The sequence below is a fragment of the Nelumbo nucifera genome, chromosome 1 (genome assembly GCF_055504915.1).
Source record: "Nelumbo nucifera cultivar China Antique chromosome 1, China Antique-T2T, whole genome shotgun sequence".
NCBI lineage: Eukaryota > Viridiplantae > Streptophyta > Magnoliopsida > Proteales > Nelumbonaceae > Nelumbo > Nelumbo nucifera.
In genome coordinates this window covers 8,470,889-8,484,472 of record NC_142649.1, presented here as the reverse complement: position 1 = coordinate 8,484,472, position 13,584 = coordinate 8,470,889, and the positions used below count along the sequence as shown (strand labels likewise).

The following is a 13,584-nucleotide window of genomic DNA, read 5'->3' as shown; positions in this document are numbered from 1 at the left end:
GAATAACAACTCTAAGAAGGGCAGTCAGGTAGGAAAGCCTAAGACAGCTAATGTTGCTATAGTACCTGAAGGAGGAAATAAGGAGAGTGAAGAAAAATCAACCATTGAGCAGTTGGCAGCAATGAAGGCGAATTTTGAAAAGTATGGGAGGCTACTAAATGAATTGGAAGCTACTGTTTCTTCATCTCACTCTTCCAACAACAACACATCATCTTCATCTGCATTTGCTCACTCAGGTATTCGTGCTTCTGCAAATCATGCTTCAGTTTCAGGTAATCATAAAATCCCTTGGATTATTGATTCCAATGCATTAGACCATATGACCAGCCTGTCTAATCTCTTCTGCTCATACCACCTTCTCTTTGGCAAAGAGAAAATATCCCTTGTTGATAGGTCTCTTGCTCCCATCTCTGGTAAAGGAGATATAAAGACCTCTGACACCCTTTATTTATCCTCTGTCCTTCATGTCCCTAAACTTAACACAAACCTTTTATCTGTTAGCAGCTTAACTAAATCCATGAATTGTAGCATAACCTTTTTTCCCACTCATTGTGTTTTTTAGGACCTGCAATCTCAGAGGATGATTGGGAGTGGCCATGAGGCAAACGGAATATACTTGCTAGACACACCGGATAGAGCTTTTGGACCACCTCATGGAGTTGCCTTAGAGTCAGTTTTGTCAGAGTCTGTTAACAAAGTCTTGTTATGTCACTTTCGGTTTGGTCATTTGTCTTTTTCTGCTTTGAGTCATTTGTTTCCAGATATGTTTAAGGGAGTGTCTTTATCGAGTCTTCATTGTGAGTCGTGTGAACTGGCAAAGCATTGTAGACATTCTTATTCAGTAAGCAATAAAAGATCTCTTTCTCCTTTTCATATTGTTCTCTCTGACGTGTGGGGGACATATCATTTGCTAACTATGGGGGGTTACAGGTACTTTATCCTTTTTATTGATGACTACTCTCGTTACACTTGGATTTATCTCATGAAATCCAGGGATGAAGTACCAGCTATTGTGCAAAACTTTCATGAACTCATCGTCACCCAATTTAACACTCGGATCAAAATATTCCGTTTTGATAATGGTAAGGAGTATTTTGAGAAAACCCTCTCTGCCTATCTTGAAACTTTTGGGGTTATTCATCAAAGTTCTTGTTCCTACACTCCACAACAGAACGGGGTGGCGGAAAGGAAGAACAAACATGTGGTTGAAGTTGCTAGATCCCTCTTGTTTGCATCCCATGTTCCTATAAAATTTTGGGGAGATGCTGTTCTTATTGCTACTTTTTTGATCAACCGTATGCCCTCCCGGGTCCTTAACTTCAAAACCCCCTTTAGCCTTCTCTTGCCGGATGAGGATATTTTTTATCTTCCTCTCCGTGTTTTTGGGTGCACTTGCTTTGTGCATATTCACAGTCATCAAAGGCACAAGTTTGAACCTAAGGCTCGTAAATGTGTTTTTCTGGGATATGCTTCCACACAGAAGGGATATTGATCCAGTTAGTGGCACCTGCTTTGTATCTCGGGATGTCACATTTGCTGAGTTGACTCTTTCTTTAGCATTTCTCCTGAGGGGGAGAAATCTGAAGAGCCCTTTGCTATGTCTCCAGTTGTTCCTCTTCCCATTCCTCTTGAGTCCTATCATGAGGTGTCTACTTCTCCCTCTGGACCTACCTCCGATATTCCTATTCCTACTCCTCCTCCACCTCATTCTCCTATAATTCCTCCTCATCCTTTTCTCCAAAGGTGGTACCAAAGGCACAGATTCAGACATGGGCAGGTTGTTTCCACTCCTACAGAAGAGCCTCTTGCTCCTCCCATCATTACTGAGGTAACAGGTCAGCCTTTTTCTGACCCATCTACATCTTTCCCAGACCTTGACCTTCCTATTGCTCTCCGCAAGGGCAAGTGGAAGTGTACAGCCTATTGTATCTCCAAACACCTGTCTTACAGCCTTTTCTCTCCTTCCTACTACTCTTTTCTTGCTTCTGTTTCTTCCCATGTGATACCCAGGTTCGTACCGGAAGCCTTATCTAAACCTGAATGGAGGGATGCTATGATGGCTGAACTGGATGCTTTGCATAAGAACCATACCTGGGATATTGTTGACTTGCCTGAAGGGAAGGAACCAGTGGGTTGTAAATGGGTGTTTACCATTAAATATCACTTTGATGGATCTATCGAGAGGTTTAAGGCTAGGCTGGTTGCTAAGGGCTACACTCAAATGTATGGTATTGACTATCTTGAGACATTTGCTCCTATAGCTAAGATGACCTCAGTCAGGGTTTTGTTATCTCTAGCTACTACTTTTGATTGGCCCCTACACCAGTTTGATGTTAAAAATGCCTTCTTGAATGGAGACCTACATGAAGAGGGCTATATGTCTTTGCCTCCAGGGGTGTATGGGAAGGAAATGCAAGGCAAGGTGTGTAAATTGCAGAAATCTATTTATGGTCTCAAACAGTCTCCTCGGGCTTGGTTTGAGAGGTTCAGGGATGCTCTTGTCTCCTTTGGTTACACACAAACTCAATCTGATCATACCTTGTTCTTGAAGAGAAATGGCTTTCTGGTGACCTTCTTGATAGTTTATGTTGATGATATTGTGGTCAAGGGTAATGACACTCAAGAGGTCAGTAAACTAAAAAGATTTCTCATCTCTGAATTTGGGATCAAGGATTTGGGAGATCTTCGGCATTTTTTGGGCATTGAAGTTGCTAGATCTAAGGATGGTATCTTCATTTCTCAGCGTAAATATGTCCTTGACCTCCTTGCTGAGACTGGTAAACTTGGAGCTAAACTAATCTCCATTCCTATTGATCCCAATCATAAGCTTTTTGCTACAAATGGTGAGCTTTTATCTGATAAGGTGGTGTTTCAGAGACTGCTTGGGAAGTTGTTATATCTTTGCATGACTCGGCCAGATATTTCCTATGCAGTAAGTTTTATTAGTCAATTTATGCATTCTCTTAGAGATACTCATTTAGCTGTTGCAGAAAGGGTTCTATGTTACTTGAAAGGTACTCCAGGGAAAGGTATTCTATTTGCCAAACATGGACACATGAAGCTCGAAGTTTTTACTGATGCTGATTGGGCAGGATGTATTGATGATAGGAGATCCACCTCAGGTTATTGTGCTCTAGTCGCTAGGAACATTGTGTCATGGAGGAGTAAGAAACAATCTGTAGTTGCTAGATCCTCAGCTGAAGCAGAATACAGGGTAATGGCACATGGTGTGTCAGAATTACTGTGGCTACGATTCCTTTTAGAAGAATTGGGGATTGACTACGAGAAGCCAATGATGCTCTACTGTGACAACCAAGCAGCTATCAACATTGCACATAATCCTGTTCAACATGACAGAACTAAGCACATTGAGGTTGATAGACATTTTATAAGGGAAAGAGTTTCCTTAGGAGAAGTTTGTTTGCCATTCATCACATCAGACGAACAATTGGCTGATATCTTGACCAAGGGAGTTCCAAGAGGGAAAATGACACACTATATAAGCAAGCTGGGCATGATTGACATCTATGCTCAGCTTGAGGGGGAGTGTAAAGAGACTGGGCCGAATGGGTCCTAGTATCTTCTCTTATAATATCTTTTCTTTTCTTGTTGGCTAATGGGCCTCTCTTAATGGGCCTGTTATTTCTTTTTGTTTAATCTCTTTATGTTAGTGCCTAGCTGGCCGCCCACTTAAGGGCATACTTGTCATTACTCTAACATTAATTCTTAATAAAAAAGGATTAGAGGAGAAAGGGAAGATAATTCGAATCTTCTTCTTCTTCCTTCTCTTTTTGCCATCTTCTTCTCTTGTTCTGCTGCTTTTACTTCTCTTCTTCCTTTTTTTTCCCTCTAATCTTCAAATTTACACCTAATATTTGAGGACTGATTTACATCTACAACTAAAGCTGCAATTTTCCCTTCACCTTTTTTCACAAATAAAGTATGATTTGACTGGCATTGTTTGAATCCCATCTGTTGCACTGCTAAATGAAACCCACTAAACCAGGCCCGAGGTGATTGCTTCAACCTATATAAAGATTCCTTTAACTTGCACACCTTTTACTCACTACCTTTGGCACAGAAACCTAGAGGTTGAGTCATGTAAACCTCTTCCTCTAGGTCACCATTCAAGAATGCATTCTTGATATCCAATTGATGAAGTTCCCAATCAAGGTTAGCTGCCAGTGAGAGGAGGATTCTGATTGAATTCATCTTGGTTACTGGAGCAAAGGTCTCTACATAGTCTACTTCATACACTTGTGTAAATCCTTTGGCCACTAATCTAGCTTTGTATCTTTCTACTGAACCATCAACTCTATGTTTTGCTGTGAATACCCACTTGCAACCCACTGGTTCCTTCCCTTCAGGAAGATCCGCCAACTGACAGGTGCCATTTTTGTGTAAGGCACTAATTTCTTCGTTCATTGCATCTGTCTATTCAGGTTTGGATAAAGCTTCTGTGACATTCTTAGGAACAGAGACATTGCCAATAGAGGAAAGGAATGCACAATATGAAGGTGAAATATGATCATAGGACACAAAGTGAGAGATACAATGATTAGTAGTACAAGGCCTAACACCCTTTCTCTTAGCAATAGGAACATCAAGATCATTAACAACAGGAGGATCAATGTTAAGAGATTCAGTCATATCAATGGGAACAAGTGTACCTAGCTGATGAGGAGGATCTACTTCTAGAGAGTCCGATGATATTGGTTGCATAGTTTTAGGTTCCACGGCTCTTGAACTCTGCTGGCTCTTATGGCGGTGAAGAAAGACCCAAAATGGAGAAGGGTCGGGAAGAGGAGGTAGTTGAACCTGAGTGTGTTTCTCCTCAACCCTACTCTCCCCCTGAGGAGAAACCGAGAAGAAAGGTTGACTCTTAAAGAATGATACATCCATGGAGATATAATACTTGCGTGAAGCAGGATCATAGCAGTGGTAACCCTTTTGAGATAACGGATAACCAAGAAAAACACAAGGTGTGGCATGGGGATCCAGTTTACCGCGAGTAGGAGACAAGTCATGAACGAAGCAACGACACCCAAAGACATGCATTGGAATGGGGGACAACGGAGCTGTAGGAAACAAGAGTTGATGTGGGGCCTTATACTCTAGTAACCGAGATGGCATACGGTTGATGATATATGCAGCACACATAACATCATCCATCCAAAAACGTTTCGGAACATTCATATAAAGTAATAAAACCACAAGCTACCTCAAGTAGATGATGATTTTTCCTTTCAGCAACACCGTTTTGTTGAGGTATCCTGGCACAAGAGCTTCGATGAAGAGATCCACACGAAGAAAAGAACTCCGTGAGATCACTATGGGAGTACTCTTTTGCATTGTCCGACTGGAAAATGTGAATTTTAGTTTGAAATTGAGTGAAAACCATTCGTTGAAAGTTTTTTACAATCTTTGGCACTTCATCTCTAGATCACATAGGATACACCCAAGTATATCTAGAGTAGTCATCGATCAAAGTAATGAAATATTTATATCCAGTCTCAGTAGGTAGGGAAATAGGTCCCCAAACATCAAAATAGACAATATGAAAAGGAAATTCAGATATTTTATTTCTTAAAGGAAAGGAATTTCTACAATGTTTGCTCAATTGGCACGTATGACACTGCAATTTACTAACTAACAAAGACTTAAACAACTCAGGAAACATAAGTTTTAAAGACCCAAACGAAAGGTGACCAAGACAATTATGCCACAAGTAGGCATGACTCTCACTAGAAGAACTTAAAAACTCCGTAGCCACAAGACCAGCTTTATTCTCCAACATGTAGAGGCCATCTACCATGCTTCCTCTACCAATCGTCTCCCCCAAGGTCAAATCTTGAAACACACACGAAGAAGGAAAGAAGGTCACTGAACAATTCAAGGAATGAGTAATACTGCTAATGGAAAGTAAATTGATAGGTAATTTAGGAACATGCAACACATTAGAGAGGGTAAGACCAAGAGGAAGGGAGATGGTTCCTTGACCGGCTATGGTGGAATAAGACCCATCAACCGGCCTTACCTTATCTCTCCCAGAGAGGAAGTTATATGCTTGAAATAAATTTGACTTACCAGTCATGTGGTTTGAGGCTCTAGAGTCAATTATCCAAGGGGAATCAGATGTATGAGATGACACATGAAAGGGAGTGGCAGTGTTACCTGATGTAGATGCAAAGGAGGTAGGAGTAGGGCCAGAATTTATTTGGCGAAGTGTCCTACCATATAATTACAAGTGGTCACGAAAGGAGTTGATGATCTCTTCCTTGGGGTCAGAACTAGAGTGTCGCTCTTGGGGTACCATGGGACTAGTCTCTTGAGATGCCACATTTGCTGAGTTATATTTCTTCTGACTCTACTGGGTCGGCTTCTTACTCAGATCAGGCTTCTTACTCAATTCCTGAGCCCATTTCGGCTTGCCATGAAGATCCCAACACGTGTCTCTAGTGTGCCTGGACTTTTGACAGTGAGTGCACCAAAGTTTGTCTTTGTCATCCACTCTCTTTTGTGAATCTCCCTTTTTAAAAGAACTTCTAACATTTGAACTTGTACCCCCTCGGACAGCTAGTGCAATCGATTCCCCTTCTGTACAATTCATCACACTTCTTCTGCTCTCTTCAGACTGAACTAGGGCATAAACTTCTTGGACTGAAAGTAGGTTCTTACTTCCTAAGATTTGTACCCTCATGGATTCATATGTAGGATTCAGCCCCAAAAGAAAGGCAAATACCCGTTGCTGGGAAACAAGTGATTTGTAGGCCTTTGCATCCTCATCGCACTTCCAATTCACATTTTGATAATGATCCAGTTCCTTCCAAATTGATGTCAAGCCTGAATAGTCCACCGAGAGACTCCTCTCCCCTTGCTTGCATGTGGAGGATTCTGCTTGTAATTGATATATCTTTGCATAGTGCCTCTGTTTTGAATAGGTAGATTTTGCTTGTTCCCATATTTCACAACCTGTTTTGACCCACATAAAGGTCTTCCTTACTTGTGGCAGCATGGAAACCAAGAGCCATGACATCACCATGCTATTTTCTTGGTCCCATCTGTCATGTTCAGCACTACCAATCTTTGGTTCCTTGATTTACCATTAGTATACCCAATTTTTCCTCTAGCAGTAATATAAAGTTTAATTCCCATAGACCATTCAAGATAGTTTAGTCCATCAAAGGGGATTGCAGCCATGGGGAAACTCATATCCATCCCCCCACTCATTCCATTTTGACCTCCTGAAATTCCTGAAGTTGAAGAATTCTCAGAGGACATGATTCAAACATCTTTCAGACCTTACACACACCTTATGATCCCTCCTATCACCAAACAAATAGTCCTAGAAACACCAAGGATGAAACCCACATGCACACACTGCAATTTGGACACAATCTGACCACAAACCAGCCTAGATTGTCCAAAAAAGGCAAGATTTTAGGGTGATCTTAGAGCTGATCTGACCTATCAGTCACACTCCAACTTCTAGACACCCCAAACACATCGACTGCTAGGAGGGGTCATAAACCAGTATGGTTACACCACAAGAGTTAAAAGATAAGGTCATCCACGACCTACAGATCTGAATTCTCAGACATGGGATTGCACGATCCATAAAAAAAGAGGTTCGAACCTCACAGCTTCTCAGAAAACATTCAGCAGTCTGGAGTCATATAGTTTCTTCTTGGTACACGACCAAGGAAAAGGAAAAAAACACAAAAAAATCTATACCAGTCGTAGGTCTGCACTTTTTTTATCTCAGTTGAAGAAGACAGCAGGTTGAAGCTTGTTCGATCTGCTCACAGGCCTAGCAGAACCGCTCTGATACCATATTAACAGCCGAACAGAGGAGAAGAGAAGAGGAAGAGAGGAGAGAAGAGAAGAGAGAGATTTGGAGTCTGCTACATGCTTAAAGGCTAACAAAAGATACTTATGTGGCTTCAAATGCCAAAAGCAAAGGAAGTTGAGGAGAAGAAAATTGAGCAACAAGCAAAAAGGGAAGAAAGAAAGATGGGTTTGGGAGATTTTCAAGTATGTTTAGAATGGGAAGAAGACTGGTTCGAACAAAGATTGTATGTTGGTTTGTCGCGAATTGACTCTGATATTGGTTGTGCCTTGGTTTGTTGCGATCTATGGTGGATGACTTGGTGGTATCCTTAGAAGTAGAGGAAGATAAGGGGTCTGAAGCCGTTTTTGTTCAAGAAGGCGACTGTAACTCTAGCAAGCTGTTTTGTAAGGCCATAGGGGAAGATTGTGAGGAAATGGGGATTGGTTTGAGGGAGGAAGAGGAGGAAGTTGTGAAGGGGATTAAAGAGGGTAAGGTGGAAAGAGTGGTGGAAGAAGGAGAAGTGAGATTGATTGAGAATGCGGTTTGGTCATCTCCTGTGATATCCAAAATGGGATTTAGATATTTCATTACCTTCATTGATGATCATACTCAATATACTTGGATATATTTTCTCTATGAAAAGGCAGATGCCTTTTTTGTGTTTAAACTCTTTCATGCTAAGGTTATCACATAGTTCAATGCTACATTCGTACCTTATGTTTGGATTCAAGGGGAGAGTACATGGATGGGGAGTTTCTTACCTATTTGCAGCATCATGGAATATAGACCTAGAGATCCTGTCCTGGAACTCCTCAACAAAACGGAGTTGCTGAAAGCAAGAATGGCCACATGTTGAGTGTTGTGAGAACCCTCCTTTTGGATTCCCATGCTCCCCCACGTTTTGGATGGAGGCGACCAGCATTTCTGTACATCTTATCAACCTTCTTTTATCCTTTGTTCTTGGTAACCTATCCCCACATCAATCCCTTTTTAAAACACCTCTTGATCTTTCTATGCTTCGTGTGTTCAGAAGTATTTGCTTTGTACACCTCCCTCCTCATGAGCGTACTAAGCTATTTGCTCAGTCTGTGTTATGTGCATTTTTGGGATATAGTTTTGATCATGAGGGATTTATCTACAATGATCCTAAATTCCGTTGGACTAGAATTTCTTAAAATGTAATTTTTCTTAAAAATCTCTATTTCAGCATATTATCAAATTTCCTTCTCCTTTAGTGTCCATTTTGCAATACGTTAAGCCTGCATGTCCTTTAGAAGCACCATCTCTTCTTCAGTTGTTGTGCCAAACTTATTTCCGAAAGTAAGTAGCTGTTCCAGTTCCTACGCTCCTAACCTCTCTGCCTCTTCCAAAGCATGGTTCTTCATCCACTCCAGCTCTTGTAAGTATGCCATCTCCTTTTGTTACAACAACTTCTCCATTTACTGATGTTCTTACCTTACACCGTTCTACTAGAGTTTCCAAACCTCCTAATCGTTGTGGTTTTCCTTCAAACAATAGTTCTTTCTCTACTGTGTTGTCTGTCATAGATATTCCTAGATCCTACCAGCAAGCCATTGCTCACACACATTGGAGAGGTGTCATGGACTTTGAGATTGATCCTCTCTTAGAGAATGATACTTGGGAGTTAGTCTCTCCGCCTGATGCTTTAGTTATTGGAAGTCAGTGGGTGTATTCAGTTAAATTGAAGTTTGATAGTAGCTTGGACAAATATAAGGCTAGATTGGTTGCATAGGTGTACAAGCAAGAGTATGGAATTGAACATGAAGAACATTTGCTATAGTTGCCAAGATGACCACAATTTGTCTTCTCCTTTCTATTTCAGCTATGAAAGGTTGGGTTATCCATAAGATGGATGTCAAAAATGCTTTCCTACATGGATATTTGAAGGAGACAGTTTGTATGAAACCCCCTCCAAGCTACTGTGATGATCCACATCTTGTTTGGCAACTCAAGTCCCTTTATGCTCTCAAACAGGCTTTCTGTGCCTAGTTTGATAGATTTAGATCTATTATTACTGATGCTGGATTCACTCAAAGCTCCTCAGACTACTCTCTTTTCACCTCATAGGGCCCTCAAGGTATCACACTGTTGCTACTTCATGTTGATATTCTCTTCACTGGGATGAGAATTGGAAGTGCACCTTAGTCAATCCTTAGTTAATCCTTCAAAATGAATGATCTTGGACCAGCTACATACTTTCTAGAATTGGAAGTGCACCACAATTCTAGTGGCTACTTTCTTAATCAACAGAAATATGCCATTGACTTGGTCAAGCTTGCTCATCTTATTGACACCAAGACAGTTTATACACCGTTGGAACTCAATTTGAAGTTGAGTAAGGATGACGGTCCACTCTTAGAGGATGCCACTTTCTACCGTCAACTTGTGGGGAGTTTTGTTTACCTCACAATGACTCACCTAGATATCTCTTATGCTTTCCAAATGATCAGCCAGTTTGTTTTGGCTCCTCACCAATCTCATATGACAGCTGTACACCATATCATTCGTTATGCTAGGAAGACTGCTTCTTATGGCGTATTCTTTCCTTCCTCCTCACTTCTTCAGTTGTCAGTCTATGCTGATGCCAACTGGGCTGGTTGTCTAAATACTAGACGGTCCACTACAGGATGGTGAATCTTTATGGGGGAGTCTCTCATCTCCTGGAAATGTAAGAAGCAATAGATAGTTTCTAAATCATCCACAGAGGCAGAATATTGAGCCATGTGCTCAGCATGCAGTGAAATCATTTGGCTTCAATCTCTCCTACACGATCTCCATCTTGATCAGTCATCTCCAGTGCCCCTATTTGCTGACAACCTTAGTGCAATCAAGATTGCTTCCAATTTCGTTTTCCATGAAAGAACGAAGCATATTGAAGTGGATTGTCACTTTATTAGGGATCTTCACACTTTTCGCCGCATCTCACTTCCTCATGTATCTTCCAATCTTCAACTGGTGGACATCCTCACCAAAGCTATGACTAGAGCAAGGTATTCCTTTCTTATGAGCAAACCGATGTTATTCTACATCAACTTTAGGGGGAGTGTAGAGACAGGGACAATGAGGGTTAATTTTGTAAGTTTATTTGTTGTTGTACATATTTCTTTATTCTTTCACTGTCTATTATACATCTTGTATACTAGGGACATATTTGTCCTTTTACTCTTCATTAATATAAATATCTTTCTCTTGGTGTGGTCTATTCAGTTAGACACCACAAATCTGTTCAGTTTATCTGTTTCAAACTGCAGTGACACTTTGAACCTGGGTAAATGATATTATCACTAAACTTTGCATATTTTTTCTCCTTTTACATGACTAATTGGCTACTAAGAATTCAGGTTTCATATTTCTTTTATTTTTTATTTTACAAGTGTTCATCAATACCATTTACCTTATATGGGAATTTTTATTTGGTGGGTTGGGCTCGAGTCTCCTATGGCATGGACCTGGCCAGCCTACTCAGGTATTGGTAATTCAGTATATCTGGATTCAAACAGTTTTCTTTTCTTTTTTCTTTAACTAAGATCTACAGGTTGTCTGGTTGAACTGGTTTTCTGTTTTGGTGACAGTTCATTGGTTTGACTATCTAGAATGGGTCAGACCATTAATCTATTTTGGTCCCTGGATAGGATTATTAAGTTTATTTTAAATATTTTATACCTTTGGTTATTTAGTTCGTACAAAGAAAGAGAGACCAGAGAAGAAGTGGTGGGACCTACCACCATTGCTGTCCTATGTTGCTATCAGTTTTTTTCTTTTTTTTGTCCAATTCATAAGTATGTCCCTCCTCCTTTCTCTATGTTGTTGGCATGCCAACAAAATACCATTGCTCCCATGCTGTTAACTAACTAGATCTCTCTATTTTTTTTCTCTCCCCTTATGCTATTGGCTGGATCTCTTTTTCTCTCTAATTTCTCAGTTTTCTCTCTATTTACTAATTTTTCAATGTTTTTTTAAAGATAGTAGAAAAGCTGAGTTGTTTTTAATGTAAACTTTGTGAAGAAAAGAAGATGCTGAAAGGTTTCAGCTAGAAAGAAAGAAAGAGAAGTAGAAGAGAATGAGAGGTAGCAAAAAAGAATTAGTTCTGGCCGCCCCCTTCCTTTGATTTATATAATTTATAAAAAAGAAGGATTGCACAAATACAAGAATACCCTTAGTAGGTTGGCTACTAGTAAGTAGCTGAAAAGACAAAACTTAAACTAACATAAACTGATAGTTGTTTTTAATGTAAACTTTGTGAAGAAAAGAAGAAGATACTGAAAGGTTTCTGCTAGAAAGAAAGAAAGAGAAGAGAAGTAGAAGAGAATGAGAGGTAGCCAAAAAGAATTGGTTCTGCTGCCCCCTTCCTTTGATTTATATACTTTATAAAAAAAAGAATGTACAAATACAAGAATACCCTTAGTAGGTCGGCTACTAGTAAGTAGTTGAAAAGACATAACTTAAACTAACATAAACTGATGGGCCTAAGGCCCAATAACTTCCTAACTAAATAAAGTAAATAAAAATAAAACAAAGCTGGGCCTAATAACTTAACATCGGCCCAATAACTCAACAAAGATTTCTAAGTTTGGGTGGTCAAACAAACATTTTTTTTATCTGATTAGTATTGAACAATCTGACTGGCTTGGTCAACAGTGGGTTGCAAAAATTAGATCCTATACTATTGGCACCTCTAGCATCTTTGTGTTCATTCATTTATTTGTTTTGGGTATTCAGTATCATTGTGTTTATATGCTTAGGTGATGATTCCCCCTTGCAGTTTCTTTGATTCTCTTACTTCAGATATTTGACTTCTAGGAAGCATTGAAAAGGAGGCTTATTGTGAGAATACAGTATGCAAAGTTTCTTCAAGACACAGTTAAAGAAATGGCCAAGGAAGTCCAGAACTCACGAAGTGGAGAAATTAAGAAAACAGCTGAAGATCTTGATGAATTTTTAAACAAGGTACTTTTTGTTGCTGTATTTTTTAAGTAGTTTCTATTTTTTTCCTTTCTTTTTTCTTTTTTTTTTTTATTTTTTTGAAGCTGGTAGTTCCTTTTCTTCCTTTAGATTGATATTTCTATTTAATATACATTGTTAATTTTTTTATTGAATATGTACTTGTACCTTCAAATAGGTTAGGACTGGAGGTCGTGTTTCTAATGAGGAGATTTTGGGATTTGCTAAATTGTTTAATGATGAGCTTACATTGGATAATGTCAGCAGGTTGGAATTGATATTATTACCTCTATTTTTATAAAAGAAATTACCATTTTGATGCATCTTTGCTCATCTAGCCATTCGCATTGATTTAACATCACTATTTGCATTCAAGGTAACACTGTTGCTTTTAGGTCCCGACTGGTAAACATGTGCAAATATATGGGAATCAACCCTTATGGAACAGATGCATACCTACGTTACATGCTACGTAAGAGACTTCGTTGGTATGATCTATATGTACATTCTAAGTATATTAATTCATTTATTCTCTGATTTCTTTTAATTTTATCATCTTATTATAATTTTAGTGCTTTTACAAATATAAATCTCCATATGTAGTTATACTTTTTTTTTTCTGTTTTGGTTTTGGAGAAAAAGATATTGGATTTGTGATGCAGTACAAGCTAACAAATGAAGGAGGAGAAAAAGATATAAATCTCCAAGGTTTAGTGATTAGGAGAAAGAGGATGCTCAAATTATGACATGGCTATGGAATAATATGGAACCCAAGATAAATGTAAACTTTA

The 13,584-nt window shown here is 39.4% G+C and overlaps 1 protein-coding gene across 3 annotated transcripts in view; it reads left to right on the top strand.

Moving 5' to 3' along the window:
• LOC104586811 (uncharacterized) overlaps positions 1–13,584 on the top strand; it is a 71,328-nt gene that overhangs the window by 15,413 nt on the left and 42,331 nt on the right. For all 3 annotated transcript variants that reach the window (XR_016081231.1, XM_010244171.3, XM_010244167.3), the window contains 3 exons: positions 12,653–12,799; positions 12,972–13,060; positions 13,189–13,281. Coding sequence is in view for 2 of the 3 variants with exons in the window: in XM_010244171.3 (XP_010242473.1) it covers positions 12,653–12,799; positions 12,972–13,060; positions 13,189–13,281 (329 nt within the window). In the remaining variant the exon portion in view is untranslated. The remainder of the gene's footprint in view (positions 1–12,652; positions 12,800–12,971; positions 13,061–13,188; positions 13,282–13,584) is intronic.